Source organism: Rhinoderma darwinii, unplaced genomic scaffold, assembly GCF_050947455.1.
Source record: "Rhinoderma darwinii isolate aRhiDar2 unplaced genomic scaffold, aRhiDar2.hap1 Scaffold_878, whole genome shotgun sequence".
Taxonomy (NCBI): Eukaryota; Metazoa; Chordata; class Amphibia; order Anura; family Rhinodermatidae; genus Rhinoderma; species Rhinoderma darwinii.
Window position 1 is genome coordinate 10,519 of NW_027464448.1, and position 23,719 is coordinate 34,237.

The 23,719-nt window shown below is 49.8% G+C and overlaps 1 protein-coding gene across 1 annotated transcript in view; it reads right to left on the reverse strand.

Moving 5' to 3' along the window:
* Positions 1–352: 352 nt before the first annotated feature.
* Positions 353–23,719, reverse strand: part of LOC142731921 (attractin-like) — a 105,064-nt gene continuing 81,697 nt past the window's right edge. Inside the window, exons 17-25 of the mRNA XM_075849470.1 lie at positions 22,437–22,622; positions 21,543–21,776; positions 20,887–21,024; positions 20,708–20,801; positions 20,122–20,174; positions 19,436–19,530; positions 17,672–17,750; positions 14,002–14,159; positions 353–418 (exon numbers count right to left, since the gene is read on the reverse strand). Coding sequence (XP_075705585.1) covers positions 353–418; positions 14,002–14,159; positions 17,672–17,750; positions 19,436–19,530; positions 20,122–20,174; positions 20,708–20,801; positions 20,887–21,024; positions 21,543–21,776; positions 22,437–22,622 — 1,103 coding nt within the window. The remainder of the gene's footprint in view (positions 419–14,001; positions 14,160–17,671; positions 17,751–19,435; positions 19,531–20,121; positions 20,175–20,707; positions 20,802–20,886; positions 21,025–21,542; positions 21,777–22,436; positions 22,623–23,719) is intronic.

Sequence of the window (23,719 nt, forward strand, 5' to 3'; positions counted from 1 at the left end):
GTAAGCAATGGGGCGCATTGATCAATAATTTCCTCAAAAGCGAAAAACTGACAATTTTAATGTGTCGGGAGTGTCGGAGACGTCACTGCCCATATCAAATGACATAATCACGCACTAGTAACACTTTTAAAGTGGAAATATTTTGCTATACTGTCCCTTTAATATAAATAGCAATCGCTAAAGTGCAATCCCCTAACAAATATGTTTCCGAATCTCACTACAAGAAACAACGCCCTGGTAATAAGATGGTTATCATTGGGCCTCAGCGCCAGTTATACCATTGTAACTAAGGTAATGGGCTTGACCATATAAAACACAACAGTAAAATAAAAGTGTCACTGAGTTCTGATTCCTACCTGAAAAACGTGACAAAGAACTGTACCAAGTCCATAAAGTTACTGTGCTGAGAGAAGGCGATCTGAAAGAGAAGACGAATAAAGTTAGGACGCGACAAATCTCCCGTCAGAAGAAACTCTACGGATCGCTGGCGCCATGTCTACATCGGTTATAACGTTCTCTTTGCGGAGGACACAATATTTATGACCCTGAAAATCCCAGTAAATAAACCCGAAACTGAAATCATGACCGGACAAGCGACTCAAGACGTGTTTTGCAGCGGGGCAGCGAACTGAGACTTTCATCCTGACCGGTACAAGTTGTACTTCCCATAAATAACACAAAGAGTAAGAAAATCATCAATCACATCGAAACCGAGACAAGCGCTGCAAAACCGAGACGAGCGCCGCAAACCCGAGACGAGCGCCGCAAAACCGAGACGAGCGCCGCAAAACCGAGACGAGCGCCGCAAACCCGAGACGAGCGCCGCAAAACCGAGACGAGCGCCGCAAAACCGAGACGAGTGCCGCAAACCCGAGACGAGCGCCGCAAAACCGAGACGAGCGGCGCAAAACCGAGACGAGCGGCGCAAAACCGAGACGAGCGGCGCAAAACCGAGACGAGCGGCGCAAAACCGAGACGAGCGGCGCAAACCCGAGACGAGCGGCGCAAAACCGAGACGAGCGGCGCAAAACCGAGACGAGCGGCGCAAAACAGAGACGAGCGGTGCAAAACCAGAGACGAGCGGTGCAAAACAGAGACGAGCGGTGCAAAACCGAGACGAGCGCTGCAAAACCGAGACGAGCGCTGCAAAACCGAGACTGCACCCACCTGCATCCCACACCCCAATACACCTACATCTCATACCCCCCATACACCTGTATACCACACCCCCACACCGGCATCCCGCACCCCTCCCCCCCCACACAACGGCAGCCCACACACCTACATCCCACACTCCCATACACCTGCATCTCATACCCCCCACACACCTACATCCCGCACTCCCATACACCTGCATCTCATACCCCCCATACACCTACATCCCACACTCCCATACACCTGCATCCCGCAACCCCACATCTCCCACGCCCCCCATACACCTACATCCCGCACTCCCCTTACACACAGACATATTTATTTACAAATATTGACAAAATCCTACAGCCAGAGGACTTGTTTCGACGCAGCTCTGGATGTGACTGGAGTATAAATGTCCCATTTCTAATCGTAATGACAATGACCCAGTGCAGAGAATCAACAATAAAATGATCGTTTATGATTGATGACAATTTGTCATTTAATTAGTTAAATGTTAATCATCCGTTTTTCCACATACACTGGGGGAACGATCGGGGCGCGAGATGCGGATTGTAAACGGGAGAACTGGTTAAGAACTATTAGAATAATCCGGCTTTCCCAGACTCCTTCACAAAGATGTCTCCTGTGCATGTAGCCGATTTTGACTTTGGTGACCGGATTGGGTGACCCTGTAATGGCAGCCATGTTGGATGTTCCCCACCCTCCCCTGACACCAGTAGTGACAGTTTTCAGCAGGGAGAGGGAGAAATCTACCGACCTCAAGATGGGAAACCACAAGTCTGACCGGGGTCCAGATCTCGGAGGGACGGTGAGCGGGGGTTGTGTTGCTAGGCGATCACTAATCCTTGCACCAGGAATGGTTGACGGTTCAGCCAGGACCACAAAGACCCTTTTGTGCGTCTCCGAGATGACGGCGCGGGGAAGCACCGCATACTAATTGCAGGCATCGTTTATGCTCCGCGCCGGCGTCGTTGATCTTCATTGAGTTATTGCATTTTTATGAAAAAGGGAAAGTTCAGCCCAGTATGGAGTCATCTGGCCGGTGATGTCCCCCGACAGGCACAGCGCCATCACCAATCTGACCGGCGGCATTCCTGGAGGGACGACCGTACAACTCACCGTGTTTATGTATCTAGTGACGAACCACTGACAACGCGTATAACAAATAACAGGACAGTGACAGCCACACGTGGGGGTACCCGGCAGTTCTCATGACCGCTTGGTGAGCCATCCTTAAAGGAGAACCCTGTCCAAAATAACGTTTCAGGGGGGTTACTGTTTTATGGGAGGTTTACGAATTGTATAATAAGAGTTCTGCAACTTTATGTGAAATTGAAACACAAAAGTATATAATTCCCAAGATCTCTGCTTGTTGTCAGTGAATAAGTCTGACCAGAAATCCAAACTGCAAAGCTCCCCTTGACGTAACCCTCTTCATAAAGATGGTTTGTTCTAATTGTATCTGGTCAAAAAAACCTCTGCGAGCAAATCAGACTCCGACTGTTACGTTTTACCTGCCCTGATACATTGTAACAAACCATGCCCTGATACATTGTAACAAACCATCAGAGATTTGTGCGCTGCTGTGTTTACCTCAGAGGATTGTCCAGACTGCATGCAATTGTAACACACACTCAGCTGTGAGAAGTATTAGGCCTGTGTGGGAACAGATGGGACGTGACAGGACCCCCAAACTTCATCCCTTGCGGCCAGTGCGACAACATCATAAGGGAAAAACGACAAACTCCAAAAGGTCGCGGGGGCACTTATTATTCTGAGAGGACTGGCCCATTTTAGTAAATAATCGTATTCCCCATGACATAACAATTTCTTAGAACTCTACGTTGTGCCGTTCCTCTGTTAGTCCTCCTAGAAATGTATGAATAAAATTGACAACTGGGTGTAACAATGTGCATTGTTAAAGGGGCGTGTCCTTAGTTTGACACTGAGCACTGATTGGACATTGTCAGTCTGTGTAGAAACACACCCCCAACTGGTAACACCTAGCTGTCAATTTATTTAAACATTTCTAGGAGGAATAACAGAGGAACGGCACAAAGTAGAGTTCTAAGAAAAGATGCTCTAGAATTGTTATTTCATGGGGAACACAATTATTTACTAAAATAGACCTGTCACCTCTCCTAAGAGTATATTCAGCCAAAAATAGCAACCTGTCTGAGCTCACGAGGGACAGGAAGTAGATATGACAGCGACCATCGTCTTTCGGTTTTTATGGTGCTGCTTTTTCTGCCGGCGAGAGCGTCCACCCCCTCCTTCTCTGAGATTTCCTGCTTTTATTGTCGACCCGGAGGTCAAATCCCTGGAAATAGACTTTTAGGCCGGGTTCACACAGGTCGGATACGCTGCGTAAAACTCTGAGTGTATCCGACCTGGAACCCGCAGCACATTCCGTCTGACACATCGCACCACATTGTGGTGAAAAGAAGCGCTAGAGGGGAAAAAAAAACAACAATGTTCATACTTAACGCTGGCGACACGTGCAGCCCGGCCTCCTGGGGTGACGTTTCAGCCCATGTGACCGCGGCAGCCTGTGATTGGCTGCAGCAGTCACATGGGATGAAATTTCACCCCTGGAGGACGCAGCAGAGAGTTCAGGGTAAGTATGAGATTTATATATTTTTTTTCTGAGTTGCGTTTTTTGTGGCGGAATTGCAGCTTTTCCGCCGCAAAAATCGCAACTCCGAAAAAAAATATATAAATCTCATACTTACCCGGAAATCCGCAGACGCAGCAGAGCCGGAAGTCAGGGCACGCCGCAGACACAGCAGAGCCGGAGCAAGGGCACGCCGCAGACACAGCAGAGCCGGAAGTCAGGGCACGCCGCAGACACAGCAGAGCCGGAAGTCAGGGCACGTGGGGGTCGCAGCAGAGCCGGAGCAAGGGCACGCCGCAGACACAGCAGAGCCGGAAGTCAGGGCACGCCGCAGACACAGCAGAGCCGGAAGTCAGGGCACGCCGCAGACACAGCAGAGCCGGAAGTCAGAGCACGCCGCAGACACAGCAGAGCCAGAAGTCAGGGCACGCCGCAGACACAGCAGAGCCGGAAGTCAGGGCACGTCGCAGACACAGCAGAGCCGGAAGTCAGAGCACGCCGCAGACACAGCAGAGCCGGAACTCAGGGCATGTCGCAGACGCAGCAGAGCCGGAAGTCAGGGCACGCCGCAGACACAGCAGAGCCGGAGGTCAGGGCATGTCGCAGACGCAGCAGAGCCGGAAGTCAGGGCACGTGGGGGTCGCAGCAGAGCCGGAGCAAGGGCACACCGCAGACACAGCAGAGCCGGAACTCAGGGCACGCCGCAGACACAGCAGAGCCGGAGCCAGGGCATGTCGCAGACGCAGCAGAGCCGGATACTGTTTTTGGGGACTATCGCCCAAAATTGCAGTGAAAAATGATTTGAAGGAGAAATCAAAATCAATCACTGAATAATCTGCTGTAGGTGGGGTGGGGTTCTCAGAGGTGGTCTTTTGGTGAGGATTTACTGCATCACCATTGATATCTGCTATCACTTCAAACTCTTAATATAATATTTTTAAGGGTTTCTGATATTTATATAATTAGGGGTGAACTGTCTGAACCCCTCTGTATCCACTGCTGACAGGACGGCGGCTACGTGAGGGGGGTCAGAGATGGTGACATTGTATATATGAAGACTGACTATACGAGCTGTGGATACATCTATAGAGGGTCCTACATGACGCCGTACGTGCCCACTCCAACAGCGCTAACATTTTATGTAATATTCCCATGTACCCATTATACCGGATAACCGCAACAAACAGGAAAAAAAGATGGAGGACACGTTTAACAAGTGGGACGAGTCGTACAGCCCCCCCATCTGGTCTCGGCGGTCGCGCCAAATTTGTAAAGTTTCAAATGACATTGAATATGTTCCCGTCCGAAAAGCGAAACAATTCAAGCAAATGTATCACACGGACTGTACCAATCAATTCACGAAGGCACCGCGGCCCGAAAGTTTATGCAGCTTGTCCGCACTTGGTACTGCAGTCACTCTGATTGGTGGAGGTCTGCAAGACGTAGGACCCCCACCGATCACACATAGGTGGCCTATTGTACGATATCAATGTTTGTTTTTTCCTGGAAAATCCTTTTAAATAAAAGATCAATAAACGAATCCGATAAAAAATTTTAAAAAAAAAAAAATCGGTAAAAATGCCCAAAATTTTTTGGGGGATAATGGAGTATAGTAATAATATAATAATTTATAACTGAAAAACAGATGCAAAGAATGTCTAAACGGAGCGAAAACCGCAAACGCGGACCCAGAATTTACCAACGGGAGCGACAAACCTGCAAAAGTATTTGTAAAAAAAATAATTGTAAAATAAAACAATAAAAAAATAATAATAAAATGTACAAATAGAGTTCACAGCATTGCAAAAAGTTTATCAGGCCGATTCCCCAGACAGTCCTCCCCGTACTCCTACCACGTGTGTCCGGCTCCCGGGTCGACCAGACGGAAAAAGTTAGAAAACAGGGAGAGGCGGCGGCGGCGAGAGCTCCTCCGACACGGAGGACGTAGAGAGAGAAAAAAAAGTGCAACAGAAATTACCTCGAGTGAGAGATCTCAGCGCCCGCGCTCCTGTAAAACGGTAAAAATGATAAAGCAAAGAAGCAAAAAGAAAAAAAATTCTTCTCAAGTCACGGGCGATCGGGACGGAGCTTTCCAGATCTGCAACATTGTGAGAGCAGGAAGCACTTCAGAAAGAGATCACTGCCAAAAAGGAGTCCGGAGTAGCTGGAGAGGAAGCATCTGCTTCACCCTCCAGAGTATCAGTCACTCGCTCTGTTTCCAATCCCGGTTCCCCTCCTCCTCCTCCTCCGTTACCTCCAGCAGGAACGATGCCAGGCGGCCGGCTGAAAGCCGCGTGTAATTGCAGCAATGTGGGAGTCGTTATTTACACCAATAAACTCAACTGATTGCAAACAAATACATTTGCGTTGCTGCTATTTTTTACGTTCAGATCCACGGCCGATGCCGACGGCGTCAACTGGAGAAGAGATCGCTCTACGCGGAGCCGCGACGACGTCAACCACGCAACGATACGGACCGGCCAAAACAGAGGCCCCCCCCTTAAGCTAATTATTATTTTGCAGTTTCTAGGAGATCTAGGATTGCTGTGAATCAATGGGAATATTCTTGTTGACATCCAGAAACTGAAAACTATGTATTACAGACCCCGACACTTCTTACAGCTGAGGGTTTGTTACAACTGTATCCATCTTCTAGACACCAGGCTAAAACATTATACCTGTACTGATACATTGTAGCAAACTATTAGGATAGGAGAAATTTCTGCCGGAGGTGTATTTAGAGCAATTCCCAAGATTCAGCAGTGAAAATAAAACGGAGGCAATCTCTGGTCTTTGATCTTGTGATTCTCCAGCTTTGTGGAACTACAACTCCCAGCAGAACAGATTTGCGCTGTCATGGCGAGCTGGGAATTATGGTTTCAGAGTTGAACCCCCGGAAACAAATGGGACCTGCTTGAATTAGGACAGTCCCAGGGGCGTAGCTATAGGGCATGAAGAGGGAGCGGTCGCACCCCTGGCCCCATTGCCGGAGGGGGCCCAAAGGTCCCTTTGAGACATAAGAAGCCACCAGTATTATAAGGGACACATGTTGGGGGACAGATTTTGCATCGTGACCCAGAAGCCTGAAGTTCTGCCTCCGGACCATCGTGCAAGTAGCCCCGTTCCATCATTATGGATTTCCATATGGGAGCAAGTCTTGTTCTGCATTGGATACCCTGTTAAAAGCCCCCTCCCCCAAACATTATGTTAATCAAAGGGTGTCATGCGGCTGGAACCCCGAGCGATCAGCTGCAATCTATAGAGAACCTGGCCACAAGGATTCAATTTCCCTGCAGTGCCACCCAAGGAGACATGAAGCATTACAAGGAGCCTTATTGAAATCAATGGTATGTCCATGTAATATAAGGACATGCTGGGTCCTCCAGAGCAAGAGAGGGATGCTCTGCCAAAAACCGAGGGTCCTGAATGGGGGTAATCATTAACAGGGTATAAGCAAAGGGGGTTTCTAAACCAGATAATTCCTTTAGGCAAAAACCCTTACATGACACGAAGATTTCAGGGGCCGGCTGTGTAACATCATTTCCTGTGAATGTGATCAGATGTGATCAGTAGTATATCTGCCGTATACAGCGATCACCGTACAGGGGAAGATGTAGGTCAGGAGCCCCCACCATGTATTGTATATGTACCCCAGCAGGTAACATCCCCCCCCCCACCATCCACAGCCAACATTGAAATAGGGAACCAGGTCTGATGCAGCCCATGGCCAGTCCAATGGAACCGTCGTATCTGGTGTGAAAAGGGAGCCAAACGTATCAGACCCATTGGAAATGTTTTTCTGAACTAATCGTAGGGGTCGGGGTCCGGGCCCCGAACCGGCTTAGGGGGTCCGGGCCCCGAACAGGCTTAGGGGGTCCGGGCCCCGAACCGGCTTAGGGGGTCCGGGCCCCGAACAGGCTTAGGGGGTCCGGGCCCCGAACAGGCTTAGGGGGTCCGGGCCCCGAACAGGCTTAGGGGGTCCGGGCCCCGAACAGGCTTAGGGGGTCCGGGCCCCGAACAGGCTTAGGGGGTCCGGGCCCCGAACAGGCTTAGGGGGTCCGGGCCCCGAACAGGCTTTAGGGGGTCCGGGCCCTGAACAGGCTTTAGGGGGTCCGGGCCCCGAACAGGCTTAGGGGGTCCGGGCCCCGAACAGGCTTTAGGGGGTCCGGGCCCCGAACAGGTTTAGGGGTCCGGGCCCCGAACAGGTTTAGGGGTCCGGGCCCCGAACAGGTTTAGGGGTCCGGGCCCCGAACAAGTTCATATTGTGATGAAAGCTAGGGCTCCATGGCGTATTTTGGTCACACAACAGTTGCGGTAAAATGAATGTTTCCCTTTGAGAGTTACGCGACAATCGCTGAATTCTTGCGATCATTGGGAGACGCCAGCGACTTTTTTTTCCGATAGAGGGACGGCCGCGTGACCACACTCACCTTGAAGGGACATACCATTAGTATTATAAGTCACATCCAGCAGAGTCAGGACGTTGCCGGTCCCGGAGACAGACACGTGAATTGACTGCGGAGAGCGAGCGCTGGCGGCTGCCGGTGTTTATATTGATGTTCGGTCAGGAAATAGGAGCGGGGCCCCAGCGCACACAACGCCCCAGGCTGTTCTTCTCTTACTCCACGCCGTCCCCCACAGTATGTGGCGAGCACAGAGCCGGCATTCAGGGGTGCACAGTCCGCCCTGTGTGCGCGACTTGGAAGTAGGAATTTACAGGAGCAGAAAAAACATCCTAAAAAGACGGGCGGCCCCCAAACCACTTCAGAGATATTTATAGAGGTGCAAAAACACGGGCAGGGGAGCTGCAAATCCCTGATCTCCTGTACAGGGCTCCATTCATAGCGCCGGACAGCACGCGGCGCGCCACGACAGCGCGCACATCAGGAAGAAGTGGCCGTCTTTAACCCCATCACTGCTGCAACACTTCTCGCACTTTTGACCTTCACAAATAAAACCGGAATTATAAAATAAAAAAAAAATAGAAAATCATCTTATACCCTCGTAACGATATACGAAGGAAGACGGCGGGCACATCGTAGAACTGGCGCTCGTACTTTACACTGACGGGCGCCGCCATGCAATGCTGCATCGAAAAGTTAGGCCTTGTTCACACGGTGCGCAAAAAAACATGACGTGTAAACGCGTCAAAAACACCAGCGTTTTTGCAAAAGAGCTTTTTAAAGTACAGCTGTTTTTCGGCGCGTTTTTTGGGAACGTAATTAGGACTCCCGTTGACGATGGGAATTGGGCTCGTTTTCCGCTCCAAGAATTGACCGGACGCTTCTTTTTTTACACGACGCGTTTTTTAAACACTTGAGCGTAAAAAAAAAAAAAAAAAAGTGTCAATGCGTTTTTCCATTGATGTGAATTGAAAGCTTAAAGCAAGCGTTTTCGGCTGGTAAAACGCGGCAAAAACGCATCAAATACACGCCGTGTGAACAAGGCCTTAAGCCTCCCATTGACATCAATGGGAAACCGCATTGCACTGCATACAACACATTTTTTTTTTACGCTCACGTGTGTAAAAAAAACACGTAGTGTAAAAAAAGAAGCGTCGGGTCAATTCTCTGCGCCAAAAACGCGCCGATTTCTCATAGTTGATGGGAGTCTTAAAACGCGTCAAAAACGCCTGTGCTTTAAAAAGCGCTGTGCAAACACGCTAGCTTTTGACGCGTTTACACTTATTTTTTTGGGCGCTGTGTGAACATACCCTTAAAAGCAAGCGTTTGACGCGTTTTTCGGCACCAAAAATGCGTTGAATACATGCCGTGTGAACAAGGCCTAAAGTTGCGTAAACAAAATTTTATGTTTGGTGAGTATAGAAGTAACGAGTCGATAAACCTCCGGATGAGGCGCAGGGGGTGTCTAACTGATCATCTTCTCACCCCTGTAGTCACTGATAAGAGGGGTGATAACACGAAGACCCTCCCCCGGGGTCACTGTGGCGGTACAGGAGGAGAGATGACGTTTGCAGGTTTTTCCTGCTCTCACTTGCAGCTTCCCCTCCCACCTCTCCCCTACACAGACACAGCACCAGGAAGTGAAACTTGTTCTCCTGCTCCCGGGATAACGCACCTGGAGCTCGGACCCCGGTATTATTTGACATCTAAGATTCTGGGCTTTATTACGATACCAAGACCTAAGCTCTAATCCTTATATTCTAGTCTCGCTTTAAGGCAAGCTTTTGTATTACATACATTTTTGGCAGTAAATGGGTCAATGTTCAATAGACAGATGTAGCAGAGCTGAGCTTGTAGTTTGGCACATCTCATAACACACAGAGATCACAATGCACAATGAAGCACAATACGTCACAAGTAACTACAGTTTCACTGACTCACAACTACATATTGACTGTACGGGTCCGTGAAAATGATATTTTATGGTGCGGATAGCGGTGTGTTGCGATCTCTTCACATGACACAGCAGCGGTGAGGAGCAAAAATCCTAAAGAATGAAACCATCTACCGGTACATTGCCCAAAATAGACGTCTACATTGGATACCAGAGGACAGATCTGTAGCAGTCTCTAAATTTGAATTGCTGCCTCGTATAAACCAGACGCCCACTTTAAATGACAAACCCAGCTCTGCTACATTTGTATGCCCTATGTAAAGAAAAACATCCTCTGCCGTGCTTGGTGAGAAGAGAAAACTTTCTGAACCTTTATTCCTATAAGAAGTTTCCTGAACTATAATGATTGTAATTCTGGTCACACGCGGATGGAATGTGATACTTTCCTCAAGCCCCTGGCAACAGCACAGACTGGCCAAGATCCTAATGCTTCAGACCATGGGTCATCAATTGCTGTAACTACTGGGGTGGCAATGCTGGGATCAAAAGTGTGGGAGGAAACTGCGGTGACTACTGGGGCAGTGTGGGAGGAGACTGCGGTGACTACTGGGGCAGTGTGGGAGGAGACTGCGGTGACTACTGGGGCAGTGTGGGAGGAGACTGCGGTGACTACTGGGGCAGTGTGGGAGGAGACTGCGGTGACTACTGGGGCAGTGTGGGAGGAGACTGCGGTGACTACTGGGGCAGTGTGGGAGGAGACTGCGGTGACTACTGGGGCAGTGTGGGAGGAGACTGCGGTGACTACTGGGGCAGTGTGGGAGGAGACTGCAGTGGTGACGACTGGGGAAGTGTGGGAGGAGACTGCAGTGGTGACGACTGGGGAAGTGTGGGAGGGGACTGCAGTGGTGACGACTGGGGAAGTGTGGGAGGAGACTGCAGTGGTGACGACTGGGGAAGTGTGGGAGGAGACTGCAGTGGTGACGACTGGGGAAGTGTGGGAGGAGACTGCAGTGGTGACGACTGGGGAAGTGTGGGAGGAGACTGCAGTGGTGACGACTGGGGATTTGCGGGAGGAGACTGCAGTGACGACGACTGGGGATTTGCGGGAGGAGACTGCTGTGACGACGACTGGGGAAGTGTGGGAGGAGACTGCTGTGACGACGACTGGGGAAGTGTGGGAGGAGACTGCTGTGACGATGACTGGGGAAGTGTGGGAGGATACTGCTGTGGCGACGACTGGGGATTTGCGGGAGGAGACTGCTGTGGCGACGACTGGGGATTTGCGGGAGGAGACTGCTGTGGTGACGACTAGGGATTTGCGGGAGGAGACTGCTGTGGTGACGACTGGGGATTTGCGGGAGGAGACTGCTGTGGTGACGACTGGGGATTTGCGGGAGGAGACTTCTGTGGTGAAGACTGGGGATTTGCGGGAGGAGACTGCTGTGGTGACGACTGGGGATTTGCGGGAGGAGACTGCTGTGGTGAAGACTGGGGATTTGCGGGAGGAGACTGTTGTGGTGACGACTGGGGATTTGCGGGAGGAGACTGCTGTGGTGACTACTGGGGAAGTGTGGGAGGAGACTGCTGTGACTACTGGGGAAGTGTGGGAGGAGACTGCTGTGACTACTGGGGAAGTGTGGGAGGAGACTGCTGTGACTACTGGGGAAGTGTAAGAGGAGACTGCTGTGACTACTGGGGAAGTGTGGAAGTGACTGCTATGACTACTGGGGAAGTGTGGCAATGCTATAATCATAAGTGGAATGAGGGACTGCTATGACTACTAGGGAAGTGTGGGAGGACACTGCTGTGACTACTGGGGAAGTGTGGAAGGGCTGGCATTTGAGGTATCCTAGGACTTCAGTGGAAAACATTTGATTCCATCCTATTTGCCGAATAGGATAAAGCACTGCCGCTGTGATGCAAAAATAAAACACCCAAATCATTAGTCATGAATGTGCTGGGACTTGCAGTTCCACAACTACTTTGCTACATAGTAGAAAACTCGCTGCGCCTTCTCTATCTCTAACTCTGTTCACAGTGACCTGGTGGTAAAATCCTGGCAGGAGAAGTTCTGCAACTTTATTTAAAAAAATTTTTTTTAATCTAAAATGTTTTCCCCATTTTCAAGACTTCTGATTGTTGTCAGTGAATGGAAACATTATCGTTTAAATCCAGAAGCTGAAAATGTCTCCTGACCTAGTTCTGCTCACGCAACGGGACAGGTAATTATAGGTATGACAGAATTTTGAGAATACAGTGATTTTCCATGCACTGACTGCAAGCAGAGCTCTTGTAAATGGCGAAAATTTGAAACAAAGTATAGGGAAGTTAGAGAATTTTTTTTATTATTTATATACAATCCCTTTAAGGACTGCAATAATAAAATGTGCGGGTCCTTTAAGAAGAACAGTGGACAGGAGTCTTGTGAGACGCAGGAGTTACTCTTCTAAAAACAGCGGCAGCGCCCGTCACGCGTCATGGGAAGGTGTCAGGAGAAGGGGCATTATTGATCATCATCACGGTCAGCGGCTCAGCCCTGCTCTGGTGCTTCATTCCTCCATTTCACACTTTGGGGTAAAAGGCAAAATTCTCCTCACCTCATAGCACAGGGATAGAACCGCCGTGCCGGCCCATACACATCACCGCTCCCCTATGACAACACTAATGGGCAGAACTAAATAACAAAACCGGACTTGAAGGTTGTTAAAGCCCCGCCCAGGTTACAGTAATATTAGTAAGAATAGATCCAACGCAAGGTTGTCAAAGCTCCGCCTACAGAACAGACATATCCCTATAATCCGGCATCTGGTCATTCAGAAACTCTGATAATCTACAACAGAACGGCGAGATTATCTGGGATCTGAAATGACGAAGAAAAGTGATCAGAGATGAGGGGGCACCAAATCCAAACGCCTATACCAGTGTGAGCCACAGCCCCCACATCAGTGACAAGACCAGTCCCCATATTAGTGCCAGCCACAGAGCCCTCATATCAATGCCAGACAAAACGTAACTATGATAGTGACAGCCAAAACTTAACCGGAATAGTGTCAGCCTCAATGCCCAGCAGTGGCAGCCAAAATGTAAAGGTGCCAGACACAGCCCCCTCCTCCATATCAGTGCCAGACACAGCCCCCTCCTCCATATCAGTGCCAGACACAGCGCACCCCCCATATCAGTGACAGACACAGCGCACCCCCCATATCAGTGCCAGACACAGCGCACCCCCCATATCAGTGCCAGACACAGCTCACCCCCCATATCAGTGCCAGACACAGCGCACCCCCCATACCAGTGCCAGACACAGCGCACCCCCCATATCAGTGCCAGACACAGCGCACCCCCCATATCAGTGCCAGACACAGCGCACCCCCCATATCAGTGCCAGACACAGCGCACCCCCCATATCAGTGCCAGACACAGCGCACCCCCCATATCAGTGAGACACAGCGCACCCCCCATATCAGTGCCAGACACAGCCCCCCCCCCACCCATATCAGTGCCAGACACAGCCCCCCCCCCCACCCATATCAGTGCCAGAAACAGCCCCCCCACCCATATCAGTGCCAGAAACAGCCCCCCCCACCCATATCAGTGCCAGACACAGCCCACCCCCCACCCATATCAATGCCAGACACAGCCCCCACCCCCCACCCATATCAGTGCCAGACACAGTCTCCCCCATCATCAGTGCCAGTCACAGCCCCCACCCCCAATCAGTGCCAGTCACAGCCCCCACCCCCAATCAGTGCCAGGCTTCCTCCTATCAGCAGGGTTCAGTATATACGTTTTTTCTCTGGTAATGACTGGTCACCAGCAGTATATAAAGCAGATAACATCTGATTATGGGTAGTGGGGTGACCCAGCATAGGACCCCCGTCATCATCTGCAGTATGAGAAGAGAAAGATTCCCCTGCTCCATGCACAGCTACCTGTATCTTTATGGGCCAGGTGAAGTTACTGACGTAGACGAAGAAGGTGATGTTAGGATTGTTGTGGAAGTCGAACTTCTCATTGGAGAAAATGTCTTTACACTCCTTGATGTTGGTCCTGGAGATGATGGGGATCTCTTCTCCTGTCTGGGTGCCGGCTGTAAGGAAGGGGCCACGGAAGAGATGAATTACATAAACCATTCTGCAATTTAATATACGTAATGTTTCAATTCCTTATCCATTTTCAAGATCTCTGCTTGCTGTCAGAGAACAGTAACATTCCAGGAGAGAATGTGTCCCCACACAGTCAGACTGTCGGCCGTGATTGGACAGTGTCAGTCTGTATAGGAACACACCCCCTTCTGGTAACACCCACTTGTTAATTTATTCATACATTTCTAGGAGGAATAACAGAGGAACGGCACACCGTAGAGTTCTAAGAAAAGATGTTCCAGAATGGTTATTTCACGGGGAATACAATTATTTTCTAAAACAGACAGGTCAGGAGAGGTGACAGGTCCTTTTAAAATGCTGAAACTCTTTCTGCCACCACAAGGGGGCGCTCACTACATATGAATTTATCATCGAGTTCAAGCCAAGCAGTAAAACTCCTTATGAGGTGAGCTCCCCCTAGTGGCGGCTGCAGGAAGACAGAATTTTATAATGTTACACTAACTGGAGCTCCGGCCTTTATAAGAATTTTGGACCGATTTATAAATAAAACTAAACAATAAGAACACGGCCCGAGACCACCACTCACCCCCGCACCCTCCTAAACAACATAATTCTATCAATTACAATAAAGCACCACAGTCCTCGAGGAAGAACACGTATTAACCCATAACCACCGTGTATAGTGTATATTAACCCCTTCCTCACCTTAGACCACCAGCAGAATAACAGGAATACTACCACATCTCATAAAGCATCCCATGTATGATGTATGTAGAAAGCTGGCAAAGTATCGGGGGCATTTTGCTGGGCACCAACGCACTTGGAAACCCCCTTTTAAAAATCCTGCGTGTGCCCTGACTCTCCTCTGGCTAATATAGAGGGGGGGGGGTCCTGAGCAGGGGAACTATGACACCCATATACTCTATTGAGACATATGGACAGGGGTTATAGAATTAAAGTTTCCCCTGCAGCCCTATGATCAGTTTTAGTTTTATGCTAATTTGTTCTAAATACCCAACCGGGCGTTTTTTTTTACTTTTCACCAAGTGGGAGTTGTAAAGAAAAGTGTATGACGCTGACCATCGCCTCCAGCCGCTGCAGATTCGGATAAACGTCCAGGCACGGCTAGAGGCGGTCTGTTGACTCTTCCGTCGATCCGGTAAAGGACCTGCGGGAGGAAGTCCCGTCACAGCGTGATCTCGCGAGATCTTGCTGTGCAGTGAAACAAGCTGGGCATGAATGAAGAGAAGAGTATGACGCTGAGTGGTCACTGATTGGTCAGCGTCATACACTTTTCTTTACAACGCCCACTTGGTGAAAAGTTAAAAAAAAAAATGCCCAGTTGGGCATTTAGAACAAATTACCATAAAACCAAAACTGATCATAACTTGGTCAAAAATAAACGTTTTTCAAAAAAACAAAAAAACCTGTTGTAATCTACATGAGAACTAGAACGATGTGCAGCCAGATACACAAGTGTCCTGATAATGAATACACATCACCTCCAGCCTGGACGTCATGTGTATTCAGAATCCTGACACTTCTGACTCTTTTCTTTGAGATTTCCAGCAAGGGAAACAAAATCTCGTTTACCTCGTAATCTCGCGAGATTACGCGTGGCTTGCTGGAAATCTCTCAGAAAAGAGTCAGAAGTGTCAGGATTCTGAGTACACATGACGTCCAGGCTGGAGGTCATGTGTATTCATTATCAGGACACTGCAGTAACGTTAATCTCTGTGTATGCGGCTGCACATCGCTGCTGTGTAAATGAATGGAGATGAGTGTATGATGCTGACTGGTCACTGATTGGTCAGCGTCATACACGTAAACACGCCCAGTTAAAAACACAACACACGCCCAGTTGGACATAACGAAAAAAAAATGCCCAGTTGTCCATTTCAAAGCTCATTTGCATATATATAAAATAGCTCATAACTTGGCCAAAAATGAACGTTTTTAAAAAAAACAAAAAAAACCCGTGACTTATCTACATTGCAGCGCCGATCACATGCAATAGGAGATAGGGATTTCAGGATCTGGTGACAGAGCCTCTTTAAGAATGTTTTTATTCGCTGACAACAAGCAGAGGTCTTGAAATTGACACAAATTATTATGGGAAAGTTGCAACATGACAAAGTCTGTTCTGTAAAGTCCTATACACTGTAAGCCATCGGTAATGATTAGCGGGCTATTGTGCAGTTAGCTCCACCTAGTGGTGGCTGCAAATTTTTGCCAAGTAACTATAGCTGTGTGAATAGAAGCATGGGATAAGGGAACTCTGTATAAGAAAGACGAGGCACTAGGGGGAGCTCACAGCATACAGATATATACAGCTCCCATAGAGTTACATTATAACATTCTGCTGCCTGCAGTCACCACTAGGGGGAGCTCACTGCATACAGATTTATACAGCTCCCATAGAGTTACATTATAATATTCTGCTACCTGCAACCACCACTAGGGGGAGATCACTACATACAGATATATACAGCTCCCATAGAGTTACATTATAACATTCTACCTGAAGCCACCACTAGGGGGAGATCACTACATACAGATATATACAGCTCCCATAGAGTTACATTATAACATTCTGCTGCCTGCAGTGACCATTAGGCGGAGCTCACTGCATACAAATTTATACAGCTCCCATAGAGTTACATGATAATATTCTGCTGCCTGCAGTCATCATTAGGCGGAGCTCACTACATACAGATATATACAGCTCCCATAGAGTTACATTATAACATTCTGCTGCCTGCAGTCACCATTAGGCGGAGCTCACTACATGCAGATATATACAGCTCCCATAGAGTTACATGAGAACATTCTGCTACCTGCAGCCACCACTAAGGAGAGCTCACTGTATCCAGATATATACAGTTCCCATAGAGTTACATTATAACATTCTGCTACCTGTAGCCACCACTAGAGGGAGCTCGCTACATACAGATTTACAGAGCGGACATTGAACTGAATAATAATCATCAGGTCTGCAGTGAGCTCCCCCTAGTGGTGGCTGCTGGCAGAATTTGGAGTCCTGTATCAGAAGAATAAATCTCCGACTATGCAGCGACTTTGGCCACAAAACGGGTCGCGTGACCAAATATCGTTGTGTTGTCCCGTCTGCATTGCAGGTAATGGAAGTCAATCTGGCCATGCTGCAACCTGCACGTTGCTACGACAGGGACACGACCATCGCAAAAAATTCAGCAGGTTCGGATTTCTTGACTGTCGTGTTGCGGTCGTGACAGCCTGCGGGTCGCAACACGGCCACAATGAGTTTCGATACGTGCGATGCAAGCAGGACGACAGCGACATTTGGCCGTGTGACCTGCGTCTCGGCCAAAGTCTTCGTGTGGCTCTGACCTAAGGCTGCGAGGCAACACAGCGGCAGAGTGAAGCTCCGGGCACAGGAGGGTGGCGCCCGCGTTACCTGTAAAGCTCGGTGCCCCGCCCCCGTTACCTGTAAAGCTCGGTGCCCCGCCCCCGTTACCTGTAAAGCTCGGTGCCCACGTTATATTCAGGTTGAAGTTCTTGGATGCGTTGATGAACATTTCCAGGTCTCGGTTTTGCTGCAAAGAAGGAAAAATAAAAATATAGTAAGACCAGCAGTTCCTCCCCCGCAAGAGAGTGTATGAATACCCTCAACATCTCTACCTGAGGTTCCGTAGCTGAACAACAATGCTGGGGGTAGTAGTGGACAATCCGCTACCGGCTACATGAACAGAGCGCAGACCGCACTATATAACTGCAGGGACACGTCCTCCCCCAGGGAATACCTACAGAAAAAACATCCCGCTTCCTACAGCCAAAGACGATCGTGTGCGCCCCGGGGGTCACCGCAGCCAGTACCGGGCGGTGGGACGACGGAAACTTCCTGCCGATCACTGCTCCGAGTTACAGTGTAAACGAAGCTCCGCAACTCTCTCAAATATTTTGTGTTTCAATATCTCACTATTTTCAAGATCTCTGTTTGGTGTCAGTGAATAGGAACATTTATGTTTATATCCAGACCTAATACAGCACGTACACCGAGCACTTTCCTAACGTACACGCTAAATGCAGTGCGATAAATACAGCGGTGTCCATAGAACTGACCCCCCCAATCGCTCATCAAATAGGTCACCGTTGTGAATTTATTCGCCCGATAACCATTTTTGCCAATTACGTTAAAATTCCGCTAAATTGGCATCCAATAATCCAAAATATCTGATAATCTGCCTCAGCACTGCAGCAGAATGGGGAATTTCCACAAGACGGAGCAGAGGAGTGATCTATAGGGGTGGGATCCGCGCAGAGGAGTGATCTATAGGGGTGGGATCCGCGCAGAGGAGTGATCTATAGGGGTGGGATCCGCGCAGAGGAGTGATCTATAGGGGTGGGATCCGCACAGAGGAGTGATCTATAGGGGAGGGATCCGCGCAGAGGAGTGATCTATAGGGGTGGGATCCGCGCAGAGGAGTGATCTATAGGGGTGGGATCCGCACAGAGGAGTGATCTATAGGGGTGGGATCCGCGCAGAGGAGTGATCTATAGGGGTGGGATCCGCGCAGAGGAGTGATCTATAGGGGTGGGATCCGCGCAGAGGAGTGATCTATAGGGGTGGGATCCGCGCAGAGGAGTGATCTATAGGGGTGGGATCCGCGCAGAGGAGTGATCTATAGGGGTGGGATCCGCACAGAGGAGTGATCTATAGGGGAGGGATCCGCGCAGAGGAGTGATCTATAGGGGTGGGATCCGCGCAGAGGAGTGATCTATAGGGGTGGGATCCGCACAGAGGAGTGATCTATAGGGGTGGGATCCGCGCAGAGGAGTGATCTATAGGGGTAGGATCCGCGCAGAGGAGTGATCTATAGGGGTGGGATCCGCGCAGAGGAGTGATCTATAGGGGTGGGATCCGCGCAGAGGAGTGATCTATAGGGGTGGGATCCGCGCAGAGGAGTGATCTATAGGGGTGGGATCCGCGCAGAGGAGTGATCTATAGGGGTGGGATCCGCGCAGAGGAGTGATCTATAGGGGTGGGATCCACACCCAGACATTTCTACATCTTGTGGATATGACAAAACTTTGTCTAATGACGGAGATGTCCCTTTAAAGGAATTTTACTGTATCATTTCTGGGGGAAATCTGATAGATATAGTGCAGGTATTCCTATCAGCATGTGATTGTATAGGGCTGAGCGGGGGACGCACGGGTTTAATCTTTCAGATGATCCCTAAAACTCTGTGCGTGGACGCAGCGCCCGCTGGACACTCACCTCTTCAGGAGTGGCCACAAAGTTGATGGCGGTGTAGTATCGATCGTCCTCCTGGGACAGGCTGAAGGTGAACTGGTAGTCAATCAGCAAGGTGTCTGCACAAGAGAACCGGGAGTTACAAGGAGAGCATCACCAGGACAGCGCCACCCGGAGAGCGTCACCAGGAGAGCGCCACCAGGACAGCGCCACCAGGACAGCGCCACCAGGACAGCGCCACCAGGACAGCGCCACCAGGACAGCGCCACCAGGACAGCGTCACCAGGACAGCGTCACCAGGACAGCGTCACCAGGACAGCGCCACCAGGACAGCGCCACCAGGACAGCGCCACCAGGACAGCGCCACCAGGACAGCGCCACCAGGACAGCGCCACCAGGACAGCGCCACCAGGACAGCGTCACCAGGAGAGCGCCACCAGGAGAGCGCCACCAGGAGAGCGTCACCAGGAGAGCGTCACCAGGAGAGCGTCACCAGGAGAGCGTCACCAGGAGAGCGTCACCAGGAGAGCGTCACAAAACAAAAACTTACGTAAGTAGCCAAAAGCAATTTCAAATACGCGCAGTGCCCAATTTCAGCCTGCAGGTGTCACTGTCGCACTAGGTAAAATAAAGACAAAGCGCAGCCCAGCCCCCTCGCCCCCTCTAAAGTGTGCTGAACCCCCAGATCATACACAATATGCGGCACTCACAGTAACACGTTCCTTTCAGCGGGTTCCCTTGGTATCGATTTTCGACTTCACATCTAGAAAATAAGAACACAAGGTAATAATGTAAATCGTGTCCAAAGATCTGCAACACAGAAACCTAAAGCACTCGTCCATGCTGCCAGGGGATCACAGATGTAGCAGAGCTGAGCTTGTCTCTTGGCTCATTTTAGGATTTACATGAGACTGGTTCAGCTCTGCTACATCTGTAGAAAACTCCAAGACACCCCCACCCCGTCGTCCTCTACATTGAGCATGATCGCCAGGGCGCACGTTTCTTTTTCTTTATGGAATCAGCGCTGATGTAAGGAAAATAAAAGTATAGCAGTCCGAGAACAGAAAGGCAATATCACCCTATGGAGCAGAATGACGATGACTAGAATCTATACTGTGACATATTTCCAATTTCAGTGGGATCGGCAGTTATAGCTCTTGGAAGGTGGGGATGAAGAAATGAAAAATGGCTGCGACGCCAAGGGGTTAACTGACAGCAAGCAGAGATTTAAAAAAAAAAAAGGATATTAGAAAGCTGCATGTCGGAGGACAGGGAGCGGTATAAATGGTGACTTACAGTTGACACTCTTCTCCTTTGATCCCCTTGGTGGTGCAGAAGCACTTGCCGCTGTTGGTGTTGCACATGGATGCGTGTCCGTTACATTTGCAGGCTGTTGATAAAGAAACGTCACATATAAGACCGGGGATGTCACGGATGGACGACGGTCATATAGAAGTCAGTATAGGGTCACATACGCTGGCAGGACCCCCCGTTGGTCGGGTCCCCGTAGTAGCCGGAGATACAGGTGTCGCAGTTCTTGCCGGTGGTCAGGTCCTGACACTTCTCGCAGGTGCTTTCGTTGATGCATTTGCTGTGTCCGTTACACTGGCAGGCTGCAAAACACGACAATCCAAGGTAATTAAAGGGGAGCCCAAACCTCTAGCACTCTACAAACACCCTAGAAAGACGGGGCCCCTGGGGGGGTTCTGTGGTCCTGTATATTTATCTAATGGTCCGAAGACCTCCGATGCGCTGAATGCTGCCGGTGCTCCCAGGGGACGAGCACCGTCAATGTTACAGGGGGTGTCCGACTATAGACAAATATGGTATATTCCTAGAATATGGCATTAGTGTATGAGAGATGACGATGCCGTGTCCCACATTGTGCCCAGAACCCATGGAGAGGAGTAGCAGAGACGAGTTAGTCGTTGCCTTAACTCATCAGACTATAATGGAGAGTGCCGCACGCGCAACCGACTCCACTACTCCACGTGCCTGGTCTCAGAAGGCTCGGAGGATAGAGGACCCCCTGTACTCCGGATAGGTGGGTGTCTCAGTGGGTAGATGGGGTGGGGTGGATAGTGGGGTGTATGTAGGCCGGGGGTGGGGTTGGTGCGTTAAATCATTGTACCTGGACACTGGATGAAGGACCAGTTATAGTGGTTGTTGTCAGGACACAGGCCGGGATCCAGGACCGGTTCAGAGTCGGCCTTGGCAATTCCTGAAGCATTTGGCAGTTTCATCGGTCCTCGAAACGAGGCCTCCATGCACTGCCCCTTGCCCGTGTTGTTGGGGTCCGTGCACCAGCCGCATCCAGGCTGCTCCAGACAATGGGCGCACGTACGATATCCGGAGCAGTTCTCCGCTGCGGGGGCAACACAAGACAAAGCTGAATATACAGATGTAGTAGAGCCGAGAGCCCAGGGTAAATATTACTAACCCTGTCGCCTGACGATCAACATCAAAACCTGCTCTCCTCCGGTGTAATGTGAACAGCGCCTAATCAGTGTATAATGAGCGCTGCTGCAACTTTATAATACACTTTGTGTGTCAGTTCCTCACCAATTTCAAGATCTCGTATTGCAGTCAGTGAATGGAAACATTCTTGCCGATAGTCCTGTCTACACAATATTCTGATATAAATTAATTGGCAGAAGCCCGAATCTCTCTCCTGCCCTGATGGTTTGCTACAATGTATCAGTGAAGGTGTATCTGCCGGGAGTCCAGACCGTGGGGCTCAGCAGATTGTTTAGACTCGATACAACTGGAGCAAACGCTCAGAAGTAAAAAGTTTTAGCAAAGTAACAAAAAAATGTCCCATTTACTGCCAGCAAGCAGGGATCTTAAAAATGATGAGAAACACAAATCACATTAGAAAGTTGATGAACTTTTTATTCTGCAATGAGTCGGTTTATAGGAATCCAGTCCAAGAAAACCCGAGGAGTAAACTCCATGTTAACCCCTGATGCCCTGTGCTCACCCCCCGACAACCCAGTTACCCATACAGTAAACATGGCGTACGTACGTGGGCAGTTGCTCATGGTATACCACTCCATGCACTGGCCGTAGGGGAAGGAGGCCACGTAGGCGTTGGAGTCCACACACTGCTTCATGTTACTGCACCACATGCACTCGGAGCTGGCACTAGTGCACTCTGAACACTGCGTCCTGGAGGCGCACGGCGTGCGGCACTGCTTGGCGCTGTGATTGGCTGTGAGCAAGAAAGAGGTAGTCAATTTATTAACGGTTGGAGTCTGTAAATATGTTCCACACAATACATACGGGCGCCAGCTATAGTAAAGCAGACATACGGGCGCCAGCTATAGTAAAGCAGACATACGGGCGCCAGCTATAGTAAAGCAGACATACGGGCGCCAGCTATAGTAAACCAGACATACGGGCGCCAGCTATAGTAAAGCAGACATACGGGCGCCAGCTATAGTAAACCAGACATACGGGCGCCAGCTATAGTAAACCAGACATACGGGCGCCAGCTATAGTAAACCAGACATACGGGCGCCAGCTATAGTAAAGCAGACATACGGGCGCCAGCTATAGTAAAGCAGACATACGGGCGCCAGCTATAGTAAAGCAGACATACGGGCGCCAGCTATAGTAAAGCAGACATACGGGCGCCAGCTATAGTAAAGCAGACATACGGGCGCCAGCTATAGTAAAGCAAACATACGGGCGCCAGCTATAGTAAAGCAGACATACGGGCGCCAGCTATAGTAAACCAGACATACGGGCGCCAGCTATAGTAAACCAGACATACGGGCGCCAGCTATAGTAAACCAGACATACGGGCGCCAGCTATATTAAACCAGACATACGGGCGCCAGCTATATTAAACCAGACATACGGGCGCCAGCTATAGTAAACCAGACATACGGGCGCCAGCTATAGTAAACCAGACATACGGGCGCCAGCTATAGTAAACCAGACATACGGGCGCCAGCTATAGTAAACCAGACATACGGGCGCCAGCTATAGTAAACCAGACATACGGGCGCCAGCTATAGTAAACCAGACATACGGGCGCCAGCTATAGTAAACCAGACATACGGGTGCCAGCTATAGTAAACCAGACATAAGGGCGCCAGCTATAGTAAACCAGACATACGGGCGCCAGCTATAGTAAACCAGACATACGGGCGCCAGCTATAGTAAACCAGACATACGGGCGCCAGCTATAGTAAACCAGACATATGGGCGCCACCTATAGTAAACCAGACATAAGGGCGCCAGCTATAGTAAACCAGACATATGGGCGCCAGCTATAGTAAACCAGACATACGGGCGCCAGCT